At 34.3% G+C, this 20,551-nt stretch overlaps 1 protein-coding gene and 1 long non-coding RNA gene across 2 annotated transcripts in view; one reads left to right on the top strand and one right to left on the bottom strand.

The window, feature by feature from the left end:
• The window catches only part of LOC149795509 (dynein axonemal assembly factor 9-like), a 233,920-nt gene that overhangs the window by 115,346 nt on the left and 98,023 nt on the right, over window positions 1–20,551 (bottom strand). Inside the window, exon 15 of the mRNA XM_089965307.1 lies at window positions 476–521. Coding sequence (XP_089821433.1) covers window positions 476–521 — 46 coding nt within the window. The remainder of the gene's footprint in view (window positions 1–475; window positions 522–20,551) is intronic.
• LOC149795511 (uncharacterized) lies at window positions 6,527–19,165 on the top strand. The gene is made up of 3 exons (XR_016422125.1): window positions 6,527–6,705; window positions 16,931–17,020; window positions 18,874–19,165. It is a non-coding gene; the product is annotated as an uncharacterized LOC149795511 (long non-coding RNA).

Raw genomic sequence — 20,551 nt, 5'->3', positions numbered from 1 at the left:
CTTTAAGTGAGAGCAAGATTTACTGAGGGACTTCCCAAAAAATTAAGAAGGAAATGCCATCCTCATTGGACATCAAGTAAACCAGGGTAAATGGTGGGTAATAGAGCTGTTTAATGGCTGAATACTCATTTTATATTCACACTGAGAATAATTGTCAATGAAGAGCTTTATTTAATGAAGTTGTTTGCTTTATATATAAATTACCTTTATTTTCAATGCACTCAACCTCTGAAAAATCATTAACAACATTACTCCAAGAGATCTCAATAACAATTACATGTACATGAAAACTTGTTGCTTCACAATGAAACAATTCCTGTTCTGAAAAAGCTAGAGACATTTATTCCAAGAAACAACCATTAATTGTTAGTGTCAAAACTTTATTTTATTATCGTTCTATTAGTAAAATATTAATGCCATGATTTCATGCAAGTAATAGTGAAAATTCTCATAAAGAATTTTACGTTTTCATTACCTCATATCTCTGCTTCCTCTATTGACAAGCTCACCTCTGTCATCATCTGAGAAGAAAAAAATAAAAGTACAACGATAATAAACTACACATAATTCATGAACAAAATGTATATGAACAGAACAACCATGATGACTTTTCAGAATTCAATCTTGTGGACAGAGCCAGGGTCCTAATTCTATTTACAGGTCAGTCTCTTTAAGTTGATGATTTATAGAAACCACAAAATCCAAGAAAAGTGGTCTCCTACAAACAAAAGCAAATAAATACCATCTGATCACTACAAGAACGCATTAATAATTTTACTCAATGGGAGTTCAAATAATTGAGTCAGAATTTAACATTTTGGCAAAGTAAACTGGTAGGTCTAACAGAAAAATAGCACATCGATAGCGCATAAATAGTGCCAAGGCAAAGCAAGTAAAGCACGTTGTCCAAAGACACTCTCGCAGCAGAACTAAGCAGGATTGAAACTGTCATGGAATAGTGTGGATGAAATTACCTTTGTATTATATATGAATGAAAATGGGTAACATTACTGCACAATGTATAGTTTTAACTTTGGCATTTTGAAAATACTGATTTCTGCTCCTTGGCTGATGCATACACATATAGCAGGCAATGGGGAGCCCATTTGCTTTTAAGTTCTCTAGCCATCAAATTTATAATAATAATGACTTTATTTAAAGAAGAAGCTCATTTGGACAACTTATCAATCTTCCATGAGGCCTTCTACAATGAAATTTGTATATATATATATATATATATACTCTTGTCAAAAAGCTGTCCACTTTATGGACTCAATCATTGGCTATAGAGGTAAGTGAAATGTGATACTTTATTTATTCTTGCTATTAGTTATATGTGATGAAATTGTCTCATATACTGAATGATTTTGAATTTATTCTAAATGTTTATTCTACATGTCTACTAAGTCGGCCATATGTCAGATAACACCATGCTATCAGACATTTTAGTCTGTCCCAAGTTAGAAATTTGATTGCAGAATGGACAAGTTGACTTCAATTATATCTTGAACATACTAATCAATGAGAAACATTCACAACCAACTCATTGTCTTAATTTGTCACTCCTAATGGCATCTGTTGTTTCTACATCTTAAACAAAAGATGAATTTTCTGATTTCCTTGAACTGAATAAGCTATCTCCAACAAAAGTAAAAACTATAGCTTCTAAGCAGCAAAGGGCCCCACTCTGTAAAATTTACTGAATGGGATAGTAAACAGAAGAAATTTCTTTGGAAAACTAAAGTTTGGGCTATAATAGTTCTAAATGTTGATGTGAAATGCTGGAAATCCAACTCATTTAATGTCTCATCAATGTAATGACACACAAAAACTTTGCTTGAAATGCTGTATTCCTTTGTAAAGTTATGCTGTGGAAAGTAAAATTAGGAGAATTGGCCATTACGGGTCATAACTTCTAAATGAGATGCAACTAAGATTCTTGGCCAGAAACCCAGGCTGGCAAAGATGAGAGACTGAACCACAGTTACCATTAAACTGTAAATGAACCATTTCCAATGACAAGGCATGAATATCACTTCTTCTGACATAGAAGGTTTAGATAATGACCAATGAATACATGGGAGGTTAGAAAGTGCATTAAAGAGTGAGAGACTGGTTTCTAAAACTCAAAGTACCTGATCAATTCTGAAAAATGTGAGTCTGAAAATATAGTAGAGACAATAACAAACTTATAAAAATTGGAGGGGTCTGCTCTATAGTCTTTATTAGTGAGTACTCAGCAATCTTTATCCTGCAAGAGACAGAAAAAAGAAAAGAAAAAACTACAGTAAAAGGGGGAGGGGGCATAAGGCTATTGCATTTCCTATTGTACCAATTACCAAAAATTCTTGACATCATGAACTTTGGAAATTAATTGCTTTCTAGTCCGAGTAATGAATTTGGTAAACTTATTTAAAAACTGGTCCTGGTGTATAGATCTTTTGATATCAGGCAGGCTTGAACATGGAAAGCTTAAGTGTTTATTGTGCAGGGGGACCTTATGTACTATGTCAGCAGATCCATCCTCAGTGGTAATTCACTGGCATCATCAACAAGCAGGTGAAAGAGATTGCTGAACCAGAATCATTAGGGTAACAGGGGAATTATTAGGATGAGCCATGATTTGAACTCTAAGCTCTATGATGAAGCTGCGAGATTATTCTGAGAGGAGGGAAGGCTTAGGTGTATATTCAATCCAACCTCAAACTTTAAACTGTCCAACACTCACGTCCTCTGGTCTAACACTGGAGAAACTAAGAGGAAGTTCATGGTGCAGCCTCATTTTGAACAAGTCTACCAATAGCTTTCCCCTCACATGAAAAAAGTGTCTCTGCTACTGGCTGGTGCACAGACCGCTCTGTGAGGGCTGCTTTCCTTTGTCTAGGCAGGCTATCCATGAAAATAATTATATTGTCTGGAATGTAGCATACTCTCAGTGTTATCTCCTCTGAAGATGACAAATGGAGGCAGTTCCAGATTTACAACAATGATAAGTACTCTCTAAACATCTAAAGTAATTATGACCATGACAGAGTAATGCTGTTATGCAATAGATGCACCACTGAAGTGCTAGAAAAACAGCCCACATTTCTAGATTGCTGATATTTATGGAAGAAGGTTCCTGAGACCACAAAACCATGCTGGACAAATCTCTCTGTGAGTACCCTCACCTAAATCTGAGGCATCAGTGTAAAGGAACTAGTGAGGTTCCAATCCATGAAATTGGACCTATAGTTAGAAACCTCTCTCAATATTTCCACCAGCTCAAATGGTGATGACATTTAAATTCCAACCCTGCCATAACATGACTTGTATCCAAAAAGCACGATTCTTGACCCACAAACCCTTAGGCATAATAATGACAAATAGATGGAGAACAACCTTTCTTTACCACTATTATAAATTCCAGTAACATAAAGATTGAATAAACAGCCTTAAGTCCTGTTTAGTGTTCATGTAAAACTATCCTTGAGGCAGTTGACTGTCAATGAGGAAATTCAAATGTATGGCAATCAGAAATAAATGATAACCATTCACAGGTTACTTAATTGGCTGACAAAAAATAAGAGTGAAGCCATGTTTTGTTCCTTGAGAAGTGCCATGGGAGGAACAGTCTGGCTAACTTGAAGAGGTTAAGTACACAAATTGGAAGAACCCTATTCATTTCAAGTTAGGTATTAGTCAAAAAGATATGTGCTGAAGAACAAAAGTTATTACACATCACTGCCTTTAGGGATAATGTTTAAGCCCTCTGTATTAAATATTATTGGCAAGTTCATGATTAGTGGCAATGTTTCTCTTAAGTTGACTTTAGTTCATATATAAAATGCAAAACGTGATTATTCTGGTAATCAGAATAGTGTATAAGCATGATTCAATTTTGAAGGCAAAATCCTGAAATGCAGCTGTGATTCTGGTAAGGATGAGCCATCTGTGAAGTCACAGCAACACCTGACAAAACTCAATTTCAGAACTCATAGTTGACAGAGTTTAACTCTGTGAAGCACTGCAGAGGGGGGGGGGGATTTTCATCAACATAGTAAAGCCACCCAGCATCAGGACAATGAAATAATTAATGAATGCAGAGCTCAATTCCAAAAGTTACAAACGTGTTTAAACAATAAACAGACCATGTCCCAACAGATGAAGTACTTTCCTGTAATTTCATGAAGAGCACAGTATGATGTTTGCAGATCATTCTTCAGACATTATTTCTGTGACACACCCTCATATCTTAAATGCCAATTCAAAAACATAATTTTCTATGCTGAGAAAAATTCAACAACATCTTAAGTGAAGTTTGAACATGAGTACCATTAAGTTTTAATAAGTGCAAAGATGAACACTAATGACAACTTTATTACCTTCAAACCTAATAGTGAACTCTTGACAGCAGGCTGAGCAAAGACTGCCCTATAATTAAGACTATATTACACTATCCAACTTCGGATTTTTAACATCAGAAACTGGATGTATTTTTTATGTAATGTTTGTGTGATTGTGATAAAATGATTGTGGGAACATATATCTGTGATAATCATATTTGACAATGATATGTCCACCAACTATTTTTTTGTTAAGATAACAGGTTAACAAACTGATGACCATCTGACATCAAAACCACTTTGATTACCTTAAATAAAAACTCCAACCCTAGCAGCAACTTTTATCTTTATACCGACTGACAGGGCCAGTTACCAGTTGATCTAGTCATTAACTTGTACGTGGAGCTCAGGGCCAAAACAATGTTACTTTCAATAAATACTACATTAAGACTCCAACTATACATCCATTCCTATGCAAAAGCCATCAAGTTTTCAGGACTAAGGTCCATTTGTTCTGTTTATCATCATCATTGTTTTGACTCAGAGATTACCAACATGGAAAGGGAATGTCACTCTTACCAAAAAAGACAACTCAGTTGGAAACACATATCTAAAGGACTCAAGGTACTAATTCAGTTCCCATAGTAAACTTATGCAAACAGCATGATATTACAAATTCAATAACTTAAAATTTTTGAGTGCTCATGATCAAATCTATATTTATCAGTATAGATGAAACCTGGATGTCAGCTTCTGTATAGAGGAAAGGATATGAGTCACAGCATTTTCTGGTTCTGCATGTGTTTGAAACACGTGCTTTCAATTCCGCACCAAAGAGTCAGGTGCTAATTTTAGTAATGAGTGTTCCAAACTCAAGACTGTTAAAGGACTGAAACTCCATCAATAAAACAATGCCTCTATTTTGTTTCACTTACAACTTGGATAAGCTCTCAAAAGATTCTTTTTCCTACAACATAACTTACATTATTAACCAATCCTGGTCAGCCAAACCCATATATACTCTAATTTATGTTCACCCATTTCCAGGCTGGATCCCATTTTTACATACCATTAGTACCATGTGTCCTAAAAGAACCAGACCTCTCTGTACAACTTATCCCCTATGACAATTTATCTACACAACCAAAAAGTAAAATGAAAGCCAGAAATGAAACCACTTTTCCTTATTTGTGAAAGAAAAGAAAAAAATGCAATCCAGATTACCTAGCCCACTTCACTAAATGCACCAGGTGCATCAGTACACATAAGAAATATATGTATTCATTTTCTGGAGAAGATATTCAGGAAAAAATTTAATTTTATTTGCACACAAACTGTCTGAAAAACAAGTAAATAATTATTTATTTAATGTCTAAAAACTGAATAAATGTAGCTTACAAATCATGTTTTATCATTAAGTGCTCAGAAATATTTGTAATACTTCTGTAATAATTCCAGGTTGCATACCATTTTTATGATAAAAATCCATTTTAATTAGCATTATAGAATTTAAATCAAACCAGAATTCTGTTCAAAGTAACAGTAGCCTAAATGCAAACCTTTAAAAGTTGGACAAATGGATGTAGAGACAAGGGTAAAACTGCACACACGCATCATCAACATTCACAGTGTGAAACAAATAATTATACCAAAAAATCAATGTTTTACAATTATTTGATGTTGATGCTGCAAGAAGAAACGGACATCTGTTTGGTCCTCCAAAGCTGTCCTTTTATGGTAACTTCAATAACACATGCACCCTTAATCAAAGAAAGCTGACTACAATCTTCAATAACAATAAAATAAAACTGAAAGGAAGTCAGCAACAAATTTATAAAAGCAATGGAATCTGATGGATTGTTGCATTTTTCAAAGTGAGCGGAATATGTTTATTGTGCAATTAAAGTTTCATTTTCGCAGGAAAAAACATATGCTTTTGGTCACTGCCAATGGTGGCATAAAACGCAAATTAAATTTCCAATCTTTTGAAACTATATATATTTGGCCATCGAGTTAAATGGAGTTAGGGTATATTGCAAAGATGTTTGTTAAACTTTTCAATTTGTTTTCATTTTCCTATGAAAAGCCTCATCCTTTGGGTAGCCTCTGCAAGATGATAGGCCAATTTAAATACATCTACACGTAGCATGTAAACAACCATAGCCACATGCTATGTGCGACAGTTGTAGTGAAATGTTTAGTGGTAATCAAATATATTTCAAAGCAAGGACAACCAATATTTTTATATGAGTGTTATTTGTGTTTTTTAACAGATTGTGAGTCATAAATGAATTTTATAACATGTGATCTATACTTGAATTCATGGATTTCTTATATACATATACGGTACTAAATGGATTATGGATTGTATTACACAAATGTAAGTTGTCAGTATACAAGTGTTTTTCAGACCAGTTTATCTTCATTTAATCAAAAGCATGTATTTTTGCCCCTACTTTTATTACCCCCCACCCCCTTATTTTTGGTAAATGTATCATTTACTTCAGAAAACGGACTTGGTTATAACACAGTTTGGTCAATAACACGGTCGGGTTCTACGAACACCAACTATTGTGTTATAGCTAGGTCACACTGTATTACCTAGCCATTAAATACAAGTATTACCTAGCCATTAAATACAAGTATTACCTAACCTACACACACACAACATACACACACACCTAGCCATTAAAAAGAAAGTATTTACCTAGCCTCTGAATACAAGTATTACTTAGCCACTGCATACAAGTAGTATTAAATACAAGTACATGTATTACCAAACCATTCAATACAAGTATTAACTAGTCACTGAATACAACTACTACCTAGCCATGAAATATAAGTATTACCTAGCCATTAAATACAAGTTTTATCTAGCCACTGAATACAAGTATTACCTAGGCATTACATACAAATATTACTTAGCTGTTAAGTACAAGTATTACAGAGACATTAAATACAAGTATTACCTAATCAATGAAATGATGTATTATTAAATAAAAGTATTACCAATTACCAAGCCATTAAATATAAGTATTACCTAGCAAATAAATACAAAATGAAAACACAAAGAGAACCTTCTAAACCTCTCCTAGAGGCTTCTGGAGCTGTTTGAAAATCCTGAGGTATGTGGAAGAGATAACAATTATGTCATTATATTCTTGATTAAAATAAAATGTATCAATCCAATTTTGAAGCAGTTATTGACTTGGGTCCTAGGGGCATACATATTATAAGAAAATGAATCACTTGACTAAAGTTATTGGATTTCCTTCCATTTGCAAGTGTGCAATGACAATTATAAAAGACTTACTTGAGAAGTTTCAGCAAGAAGAAATTAGGTCATACAGAAACAGATATCAAACAAGCTAACGAGTCTGTGCATTCTAAGAACTATTTTTTAACTCCCTGAAACTAAAGAACATGTTCCATTGTAATACACTGCTAGGAATAGTCTACATAAATGTCAGCTATGGTTACAATGTTGAGTTGCCTGGGAATCAACAGAATGCCTAATGCTGTTATGAGATCTGTTGCAATATGCTAAAGATCAGTTTGCTAAGAGTAATGAAATAATTGTGTGCATGTCTTTTTATAACATCACCAGTGCAATCACTGTTATTATACATGTAATGGAATGTTCACATACCAGCAAAAAAAACCCAGCAGGAACATAGATACATAATAGTAAATTTCATCTCTGGAATGAAAAGTTAATTTCCCTCACAGTGATGGGTTTTCTGTGTGTGGGTACAAACATGTAAATTACAAATCTTGACTAAACTAATGAGCAAGGCATCAACCTTGACATTAAGATAGTGTTTAGATTTTTCTTTGGATCCTGCCCCCTTTATAACACTGACCAATGCTGCCATGTTTTATTTCATCTGAGCAGGGCCAATTTACTTTTACTGGCATAATTTGAATGAGTGTATAGGTATCTCATGTAGTGATCAGCAATTTTAATGAACTTTATTTTTCAAAATGCTACCAAGAAAATGATGCTTTGCCTGAGAACAGAGAATTTAGGGAACTGGAAGTTTACAACAGGTCTCTCGACTGCATTGAATGGAATCCCCTGCATTCATTTATCTTAAGTACATTTTTGTCCCCGCCCCCAAGAAATTAGGGAAACAACATGCAGCTGTAAATTTCCATTGTCTGTCAATGTTCTTGGGCAGCATTTCCAAAATTTGGTGAACATATTGCATCCAGCTTTGTATGAAAAAGGCCAATACTTCTAACAAAAATCTTGGAAGCACAAAGATTTGTTAATGTGTACATCTTTTGGAGCATGACCATAATAAAATCCAACTTTCACAGTTATCCATTTTTTTTTAAAAACTGCAGGAAAAGTTGTGCTTACAAGATTCTGTCTTATGCTGCAAGACAAAATTAGCAATAACTCCACCCAAAGCTTCCAAAGCACAGTGATTTATTGGTATGCTCATCTTCAAGATGACAGACATAACATTTACGAAGTTTAATGGTGATCCATTTAAATCTGTGATACTAGCTGCATTCACAAGATTCTGTTATAAACTACATCCAAATTGCAGCTCCAAGTAAGAAAGTGCAATAACTGCAACAAAATTTGCCAGAACATTGCTGATTATTGTTTGCAAAGTCAAGTTCTACTCTATATTAAGGACATCAAGGTGTGAGTATATCATATATTCGTAACTTACTAGTACATCAAAAGATTTTTTAAATAGTTACATTTTAAAGACTAAGTTCCACTTCACATTCTGGTGTGACTATATCCAATATTGTAAATTTACCAGCACATCAAAAGAACTGTTTTATTTACAAACCTAAGTTCCACTTGACATTCTGATATGACTATATCCTAAGATTTGTTTCAGTAGCTGTATTTGTATAGCTACATTCCAGCTGGGCATTCTTGTGTGACTAGATGCTATATTGGTAACTTACTGATGTATCCAAAGATGTTCTTTCAACAGTGATGTTTGCAAAGCTAATTACACTCTGGTGAGACTAGATCCTATATTTTTAACTCACTGATACATCAACAAATCTGTTTCAAATAGATGCTCTGAAATGCACTAACAGGCTACAATAACAATCTCAATGACAAATGTCATTTACACATTGCTGGTATAGTACAAATGTTGACAGTCTTTCTCTTGTAAACAAATAAAGTTTTCTGTCAAATAGTTTCTTAACATATTAACCCCTGGTGATGAGTTTACATGGCAGGAGGTAGTAGCCTACTCAGCCGAGCTCTGTAGCGTCATGGTCATGTAAGATACACTAAAGTGGGTGGTATTATAGAAAGGTAGACAGATGTAGCTCTACAATGATACCAAATAATCTGGAATTTCTAGTTGCACTACAAAATACTGATGAAAAAAACTCTTTTTCTGGACCCAATTGTTTTCTACCCAAAATTTGCCTGTGGTTGAAATCCGATTTTGTGTCCAGACTGTAGACTTTTTGGTCTCAGATCTAAGGCAGACTGGTATGAACTGCAAACAGACAGATGAACATTTGCAAAAAGTACGATAAGATGGGCACTTGGAATAAAGAGTGGTCTCGATACGAAAATAATGGGTCCATTAAGAAAAAGACAAAAAAAAAGAACTCCAACTTTTACCCTTCTGCTCATGCGCGAGCCAAATAGCCAATGAAAAATGATGTTTCTAACACAACTAGGCAGTATGTTATTGGAAGATCACCTGGAAGTTGGTGTTGTAGGACGTATTCAGAAATAGCTTTCAAAATTTATTTTCTACTTGAATTTCAGACAAAAACAACAAAAACCTCCAGGGGTTGATGTGTTAAACTATTATTTATAAGCGTTCTGGAAATTTCAATTAGCATTCAGGCCTTTATGTGTCTCAATAAACTGCCAGTATGTCTATATGTGGCTTGTATAAACTAAATCAGGCATATGCAAACTATGGGCCATGGGCCAGATCTGTTCTGCAGCCTGGTTGTATCTGCCGATTTACATCCAAGGCTAGGGCTTTAACAAACACTTGTCAAGCCTGTGCTCTGGAGGAAGTTGGACTTGCCTGCACTAAATCAATACCAATTTATTTGTTTTGTTCAATCTGTTCATCACTGCCTGTAATGGGTTTTGTATGGCAATTCTTGATCAAAAATATAATTGTGACTAAAAATAAATACAATCCCCACACAAATATGAAAGTACTGGTGCAAAGGTATATGTCCACTCACATCTACTCTGAACCCCATAATGATAATAAGCCAGAGTTGTTACTAAATATTGTATGTATTAAATTGTTTGTCTTTTCTTTACTTATGCTACCATATTCTTCATCTGACTCACTACTGACTGTAATCTGCTTGTCAAGTTCATACTCTAAAGTATAAGTAACCAGTCTATCCTATAGACATAGTAGATTGAAGGAATAGGGTGGTATTTCCATTGTGAGTCTTTATGCTGCAGTTCACACCTCATGAAATGGTCATGTTCATAAAAACACAATTTCCAGTAGATCTTATGAAAAAAATAAACACAGCATGATATGTGCCCATAACCTCTAGTATGTATAAACAGTAATCTATTGTGCTCAGTGCTCTTGGAAAACTATCACTTGGGGCAGTTTATACAGTTAGTTGTCACAGAGATACTATCACCATAGGACAGTATATACAGTTGGTTATCATCGAAGTTTATCCACCTAGTTTTCATAGAGGTACTATAGAGGGTTTCACAGTTAGTATCTCCCCTTGAAAACACCAGAGGGCATCTCAGTGCAACTCACTTCCGAGAGTTCAATCAATTAAGATGGAAGATGTAGATCAAGAAAATGTGACAGACTGCTCACATTATGCAAGCAGGATCGATATCTCACTATCTTAAAAAGAATTTCTATCAATATTTGATCAATTGTTTTTATATCTTTTATTTTTTCTCTCACTAACTTGTGCTGCTCCCAGCTTTCAAATAAATATTCTCTACCCATTTCAGAACTTCCTTATCTTTCCATTACTACCTTATGCTCTAGTTCATATTATTTGATTGTGCAAAAGTGTATCACTGCGTAGAAAGTTCTTGCAATTTATCTCGCTTGAAGAATAATTAAAATATGTTTATTTTTTACAGCTTCAATCATAGCAGTTAATGGAGGTTGATCGACAAGGAGAAAAAAATTCTAACTTCTTAAGGTTCTTTTATTATTGATTTAGACTGTTGCTTTTCTATTAATGTTCATTATATTTTTCATGAAATAACCTGAGTTTTTTCAAAATGCACAAATGTCAACCACGCTTGAACAGACAGGTGCACGTACGAGTCTCCTTGATGATTATTTTAATTATATTTCCTTGAGCGGTTGGAAATTTTAGAGTATACAGTTTGGAGAAATATCGATGTTAGACACACTATGCATGTGTAGGACATTTGTGGCTCTCACCTATCTGCCTGTCTGTCTATATGTATGTCTGTCTCATTTCATCTGGTACATGTGTATGCATATCCTCGAATGAATGTGCGTTCGCATACGTATATTACATAAACATACTTCTGGTTAAAACGAGTATAAAATGATACTAAGATAGAAAGAGTGACTGATAGATAAAGACAACAAATGTGAATATTTGTGAGCATCCATTTATTATTGACTTGTAGAGCATGTTCTTACAAGCAGTCTCTATTTTAAATCATACTGTTTGCAATTTTACATCCAGTCACATGGATCAATATTGATTTAAAAGGCGAACCAAAGAAATAGGACAGAATTTATTAAGTAATTGGATCTTTAAAAATTACATATTTGATATAAAGGAAAGTTAAACAAGATTAAACTAATTTTAAGAAGGCTGTCTTAGATGAATAAGCTGGTGGCAGTCAGAAATGTTGTCTATAGACTCCAGAAAATTTGAGAGTTATTACGTGTCAGCATAAGCAAAGAAACATCATGCTGAAAGTTACTGCATGTACCGTCCGATACTTGATGTTTCAAAAGTAAAAAAAAAAAACAAAAAAAAAACCTCATTGGACATGTTATTTAATCTGAATATTGTACGATATTTACACACAAATATGAATAAATATTCCATCTGCATTAATTACACTAAGTTCCACTAAATACATTAAAATACTGTGTTCCATTTTTAAAAAAAAATATTTTTGGTTTAAAATATTCAGCATTACAAATCAGCTTACGTATCGAATTCGTGTTATAATTTTCTTATCGAACTTGTGTTATAACTTTCTTAACTCATGTTATAAATGAACTATTAGCCTTGCGAAAGTTGCTGAGAAAGAAGGATATATCAACATACGAAAAATGCAAATTGTTGAGATTGTTTTCGTTAAAGAAATATAGCCAAAAATGTGCAATAAATGTTTAAAATTGGAGAGCAGAGTGAAATGTTCCTACAAATGTATCTGAAATTATGGATAATGAATCTATATTATCAGGTATGGACAGTGTATTTAATTTAATTATTTGATATCATTTAAGTATGGAAAGTAAATATTATTTAATTATCTGATATAATGTAAGTATGGACACTGAATCTAATTATCTGATGTAATGTCTACAATTATTCACCTAGTATGAACAAAAGATGTTAGACATATATAACTGATTCATTGGTTTAACTATTATGATCTGTAGTACAACTAAGATGCCTTCCTTTGTTGACTTCATATTTCACTAACCAAGTGTAGAACGGTGAACTATCCAGAACTGGAAATTTTTTGTGGGCATGTGCATTGGAGCTAACAGAGGTAATTTTAGGCACTACGATCAGTAACTCCGTTGCAACCTTGAAACCCCCTATAACCATGGGGTAGTTTATACAGTTAGTTGTCATGGTGGCAATTAAAAGGTGAAGAAATACATAACCACCACTCTACAGACTACTTAACTGATTGACAATGGCTAGGGTAATTCTGAGCTGCAAGTCCTATCATTACTGCTATGGAAGAGGCAATCAGACTAACTTGCATAGGTAAAGTATGCAGAGTGGAACAAACAAATTCATTTGAAGTTAGATAAAATATATAGGTTGAAGAAACAAAGGTTATTACTTTAGTGAATTCAATGAGAACCTTTAAGCCCTCTTTATTAAAAATTATTGGCTAAGTTCATGATCAGTGTCAATGTTCTTTGCAGTCAGACTTTATTCCATATATGAAATGCAAAACAACTATTTCAATAGTTGGATGTATGATTGATTTTTGAAGGTAAAATGCAGAAATGCAGATGCAATTTGATTCTTTTATTGTTGTTTAGATGGGTTTTAACAGCACTTTCAACACATTATTGCTGTATCACAAAATAGGAGCTAAGAGCTATTCCCAAGAACACACTCACTGAGACAGCCAACCTAAGCTGACAGAGGCAGTATCGACACCATAACCCTTGGATTATAAGTCTGATGTGACTTCCATTTGTGATTCAGGGATGGATGGGGCATCTGCAAGGTGGGCAAAGGCCAATAAAACCAGATTTCAGAACTCCTGGTTGATGGAGTTAAACATTGTGAAGCACAGCAGCAATGGGGTACATTCTATGAATTGCACAAAATGCAAATAATATACTGACATGGGCCATGTCATCTACCTTCAGAAAAACCAAGATAAGACGTTGTAACTAGTTTGTCCATTGCATGTTTGACACTATCTCATGGTAATACATATACAGAAAGATAATTTTTAATGCTGAAAAAAATTCAACAAGATTTTCTGGGAAGTTTAAGTAACAGTAACATCCCGTCCCTAATAAGTGCAAAGTTGAAAACTAATAACACTTGCATCACCTTTGAATCCTCTAATGAACTACTGACAGCATTAAAGATGAGTGCATCTAGTTAAGAATACGTTCCACTGGCCAATGGAATTTAAAGACATAAATTTGGTGTAATTGTGATGATATATGATAATGCTTAGTCTACCAATTATTTATTGTTTGAAAGTTTATTAAATGCTTCAAAGAAAACATTTTTTTTCTTCTTCAAGTCAAATTTGAATCTCCAGTCATTTTCTATATGCCATGTGCAGCAAACTTATTTCCTTTGTACATAGAATAGTTGAATTTTTGGATCACATGCACTGAACCACTCCATCCCACCCTCCATGGGCCACAAAGCAAACTTGTCGAGTCTCAGAAAAAAGCCCAAACACTATCTGAAACTTGGCAGGTATAATTTTCAGGTGATTTAGCATTATTAAAATTCTTGGGGCCCCTGAGTGGCCGAGTGGTCTAATGCGCTCTCCGTTACGGATCACTGCCATCTCACCTCTGTCTGCGTAGGTTCGAGTCTCGGATTCGGCCAATGTGGATATGTGAGAAAGCTTGCCAGTAGCTTCTCGAGGGTCGGTGGTTCTTTCCGGGGTTTTCCCGGGTTCTTCCTCCACCATTAATACTGGCCGCCATGTATAGCCTATCGTGTGCTGAAAAATGGCGTTAAAACCAACAACAACAACAACAACAACATTAAAATTCTTCCACTGTACTGGCATCCTGCTTGTTCTCATTAGCAATCAGTTCCAGTTCTCAGATAACACAGATCCTGAAATAAAATAGGTGTTTTCTGAGGCTTGAGTGCCTTTCAAAATACGTTTGATGAGCAGTAATCAACATCAACTTCTAAACATGTTTATTTAAAAAGCAGAAATCAATCACAATCAATTCATCCTGATTATATAGCTATGACAGTGAAAGCATACACAAAAGACAAGGGGAAATAATAATGGATAATTATAATTACTAAATTTGCATGTTTTAGATGACTCAATAATAGGTATGCAATTAAGAATTAAATTTCAAAACAATTGTTTATTGCAAACACATTTATTCCAAGTATAACATAAACTTCACAATATTTTGAGTTCAACTAATTTGAACATTTGGACAACCTGATAAACATTACATCATTGACACAATTATCACACCTAAGATAATTAAAATAAAAATGCAAAAAGAAATGTACTGACTGAAATAACACAAAATAACTTTCATGGACACTGTTGAAAAAATGGATGACCATAACTGTTTTTCCACAGGTGAGATAATCTATTCCGATTAAAGCTATTTCTAGAAATGTTCACACTGGCAAGTTATTTGCAATGGAATGATTTATATAGTATAAAGGGTAAACTAATATAAATACTAAAATTATTCTTAAATTTATTGGTGTAAAGTTGAATAAAATTTATCTTCTTCAAGAGAGTTTAAGTTGGATGCGAGTATACTAATTCAAAACTTGTGCAGTTGACATTTTTACTTGTTTGTTAATGTTACAAAATACTGCCAAACTCATTAGGTAAAGAAACAAATATATCAATAATAATTTTATCTTCAAATATTTGCAATAAAGTATTAGAATGCTCAGTTAATCATTTCACCTCTAGTTGGCATCTCTGACGGAAAAGTACAGTGCAAAGTTGCACTTTTATCCACATCCATCACAAGTGGTTGTCTAAGTGCAGGGTTGGACAATTGGTACATGTCACATAAATCAATATAGGTACAGTGATTTCCTGTTTGCTAAAGGGTCTATTACTGTTCACATTTTGTATGTTTATTTACCACAGTAAGGGAGGACCTTGCTTAATTTTGCACTGGCCATTTCTACTGCTTTAATTTATTCCATATTGTAATATGCCAAATTACTGCCCAGTCCTGCCAGAGTTTCAATTTCCTTCATCTAATGCAGTCCCAAAACACATAGATTGGCAGCAAAACAGCAAGGAAGTTCCATACATCTCAAATAATTTACATTCCAATTCTCCACAAACAAAGAAACTTAACACAAGAACTGTACATGCCCACCTACCTTGATATCTTGATTTCCTTGTTAAAAACCTAATTATACTCTGTAAAAATTTACCCAGCAAATATAAAATACATTGTACTCTTTGAAACTCTGAGCCATTTGAATGTTAATTGGTCATTAAAAGCAAGTGGTTTGCAACTGTTTATTTCGTAAGGCAATCTTTTGTACATTCTTTGTGGGAAGTTTGTAATACATATGCATTTATAATTCAAGCCTGGAGAAATGCAGACTTGTAACTGTTATGTCTATAACATAACAGTCACTAGTCTGCATGTCTCCAGGCTTGAATTAAGGATTTAGCTGAATGTGTAGTAAAGAATTAAACAAATAGGAGTTCTGCAAAATGTTGAGTTTTGCCATGTGTAGAGTGCCTTAGCATGCTATCACTTCTTTGACTTCCAAACCTTTAGCACAATGCAAACCTTAATAACTGATTTTTATTAAGAATCCACTGTGATAACTGTCAGAAAGATGGAGATGTGAATTGGGGGCACTGAGTAGCAGGGAAACGACAACATGGAGACAATCCAGAGACAATCTGAGCCCTTTGAAACAGGTGTCAAAAAATGAGTTTTCCCAGAAATAGTTATTAATAAAGGCAGAATAGATAGAATTATTCTAACTTCAAGGAGTGTGTTAAATTTTTCAAGGTTAGATAAAGTTAATCCTGATTGGTTAAGCTAAATGAGGGTGTAGGTGTTTTCCAAATGAAATTCAATGTTTGAAGTAACTTCCCTCCTGAAATTAGTCATTCCAAGTTTCTTCTGAAAGCCAAAAAGTTGACTCTGGAAATAACAAGTATTTCTCATTGTGAATTGTCCAAGGTATGGGTGTCTGAAGTTGAGGGACAAGGACCTTAAGGGTACAAATAGAGGTTCAGCTTCACAGAAACAGCAAGTCTCAGAAGGCACAAGGTATTGTCTCAACTGCATAAACTATCTTCATTGATATAAGTTTGAAAGTTAACTGTTTGCATTCATTTGTCTTGAATGTGATAGGACCCATGTAGTCTAAGAATGTCATAAAATGTTACCTTGATGTGAATTTGTTCCAGTTTACTCATTTATATGTAAAAGGAATCATGTATTCTAGGAATTTCTTGTATTACTTCCATTACAAATTGTGAGAATTGTGTGGATTCATCTGTCTTAACCCTTTACCTCATAGAGTGTATGGCTTTTTAGCCCTCCGATACACATGTAGCTAAGTTACCCAGTGCAGTGCGCTATAAATAGAACACCTGTTACCTATTCGACTCCATACACATAGGGCTGCCTGTTAACTGTTAAGCAGTGTAGTGTATGTTACATTTAACAGCAATTTTAACCTTTTTACATTTTTGGTACACATCTATTATGTATAGAAAAAATTAAGAGTAAAGTGAGATCATTATAGCTGTGTAATTATTTTTCATGGAAGAATTTTTTATGTGCTTTAAAATGTTGAGAGAACTTGTTCACCGTCAAGTCAGTGAAGCAGCGTGACCAACCATAGCTGCCATTTCTCATACTCGAAATTTACAAGTTCTGTGTCTGCGTCTACATCACTAAGTCATCTGAATTTGATAACTTATAAAAACTAATTGCTACCTACATCAATATCAGAGCCTTTACCTAAGTTATTGAAGCTTTCATAGTTGTGATTCTAATCATGAAAAGTACTGAACGAAATCTGCAACCTCCAGTTTGGAGAGTGGAGAATACGACCCAGTTACATGTACTTTAAATAGCAGGTTTCTACCAGAGAATAAACAGCGACCACGTAATCTGACATAATGGTCATTCACAGCAATGAATGAGGTATCTAACAGGGGGTTTTCCTTGAAGGTGGCACTACAAAAACCTGCTAAAAATGGCCGATGTTTACAGCAGACGTCAAAAGGCACTTCCATGCGAATGGAGTAGAAACATCAAAAGGCGCTTCCATGCGAATGGAGTAGAGGTGTCCAAAGGCGCTTGCATGAGGTAAAGGGTTAAATGATATGAATCATTTATGTTAGGAATTGATATTACTATGCCTGGAAATGTTATGACAGTGATTTTTCTAGCTGGCAAATAATGAAGTTAATACACAAAGTGAATTCTAATCATTCATTTGTGTAATTAAGTTGTAAATTCATTAAATCAAGAAACTGAAGCCTGATGACCAACTTAGTCCAATTAGTAATTTACAGCCAGTAGTAGGGCCTAGTATGGTTTAAGGTGTAAAGGTTATGTCATAGTCCCATTAGGAATGTGACTAGCAACTAAGAAAGACATTAATTTTATGGTGATTGGATCATGTGTATCAGCTGTCAAGCTGCAAACTGACCCATATTAGGCTTAGTGTCTGTTGAATTATGATAAGATGATATCTGATTTGTAATATCATTCAATCTCAGAAGTAAGACGTGATGTGATGTGATTTGGATTTTGAACGTAGCTTTAACAATTTTTCAGTCATATTGCTATGATGTCTGCAGTGTGGCAGTTTATAGTGATGTCTAGCACTGAGGCATCATGCCAGACATGTAGCATGATGTCCCACTCAGTCACATTATTCTGACACCAGGCCAACCAGTCCTAACACTAACCTCTTAATGCTGAGCGCCAAGCGAGGCAGCTGTTAGTATCATTTTTGAAAGTCTTTGGTTTGACTTGATCAGGGATCAAACCCACGACCTCCCGCATCTGAGGCGGACGCTCTAACCACTAGGCCACCGGAGCGGTGTCAGAAGTAAGACAGCCTGACAAATAATTAGGTTTCATACTTATGTATTTTTTTAAAGGGAAAAAGAGAGCAGACAACCAAGTTACAGCTGATGATCCAAAAAGGCTAGAAATATAGAGAAGAGGACAAGGAATATGAGGAATATGGTGACCAGGTTATGCAGGCATGCTGAGCAACTGAGTCTGGTCATTCACTTGATTTTAGGATGAAATATGTTTCATTAGTATAACAGAACTGCATTTCTTACAAATTTTGTAATTTTATTTCAAAGAGAAAGAGTATCATTCAAATGTCATCTTCAATTTCACTTTGTTTATGTAACTGAATAAATTGTCAAAGATTATATACAAGTTCTCGTGTTGATCTGTTCTATACCTCTGCTCAGATCTCTGTTATTCCATACATTAATTTCATATTTTACATATTTACTTGATCTGAGCACTAATACCATGGATGATCATCTCCTAGATAATAATAATCAAATCAGACCACCACCACATAACACAAGCAAGTTATTTATGCAAAGGCAATTGGAGTAAAGTGCCTTGCCTAAGGAAACACCATGGTAACTGACCCAGGATGATCTGACATTAGATTCGAACCTGCACTCTTTTGATGAGTCAGCAAGCATTTTTACATTTACAGTTTGCAGTGCAAGTTTATAAGCAACCACAAAATCCATTAAAAGTTTGAATTTATACTATAACAATTCATCTGATACAGGAAAATTTTATTTTACCTTTGCCCCTAGACAATGACTCAGGTTCTACCCAAGATAAAAAGAAAAAAAACTATAAAACATTAAAAAGAAAAGAAGATGAAGAAAGATAGATGGATGGGAAGAAGAAATGCATGAAAGAAAGAATAATGAGAGAAACAAAGAATTCTACCTTCATCAATTCACACTCTACAACTGAGAAGGATTTACTGTGTTTAGCTAAATGGTCTGCTTATAGCCAACATTAAAATTAATCAAATGCCATTTATGAAAACAAAACACATATCATGCTGGAATCCTTTTCTATCTCTGCATTATGAACTGTGCATCTGACATTCTCATATTGTTGGAGAGTATATTTTTTCTGTGCAACTGCCCCCAGGTTTTCCAAAAGGCCTCAATAACTGATGAGGGCAGAAAAAAAAGAGCTGTTCTGGCATATTTCAATACAGATGGATGAAGTTAAACAACAAAAGTATTCAAATCTAAATTTAAAAAAGTACCAAAAACTGTTCTTGATTCAATAACTGTACAAATATTATAACAAATTTTAATATAATCAACTTATGATCTATGTGTTCTTGATAACTTTGACTTCATATCTGTAAAAAAATAATATCCCAGTGAAGGGGTATGTATGCGTGTTTATAAGACACAGTAAAAGCTAGACAGTTAGAGATAGATGATTTGGTCGACATTTTGTTAAAAATATTACTTCAATGAAGTATTAAGCTCTTCTGCAAAATCCCATGAATTCAATAGTGGCTAGCTTTCTTTAAGTATGAAAAAATGAGATCTAAAGACAGTCATGTCAATACATTTAATTATTCCCTACCCTGAAATGCATATACATGTACTATTATGCATGCACATTGTCAAGAAATCCATGAATTATATCTAAAATAAAGGTGTACAAGAGATTTGCTTTCAGTGCAAATTAATAGTCAACCCGAATAGTTTAAAATATTCCCCTTATCCGTATGAAGCTGCACTACCTACTGTACTTTCAAAATCATTC

The sequence above is a fragment of the Sinohyriopsis cumingii genome, chromosome 7 (assembly GCF_028554795.1).
Source record: "Sinohyriopsis cumingii isolate HCF-2022 chromosome 7, ASM2855479v2, whole genome shotgun sequence".
In the NCBI taxonomy this organism is placed as follows: Eukaryota; Metazoa; Mollusca; class Bivalvia; order Unionida; family Unionidae; genus Sinohyriopsis; species Sinohyriopsis cumingii.
The sequence above is the reverse complement of the archived record's forward strand: the minus strand, read 5'-3'. Positions and strand labels throughout refer to the sequence as shown.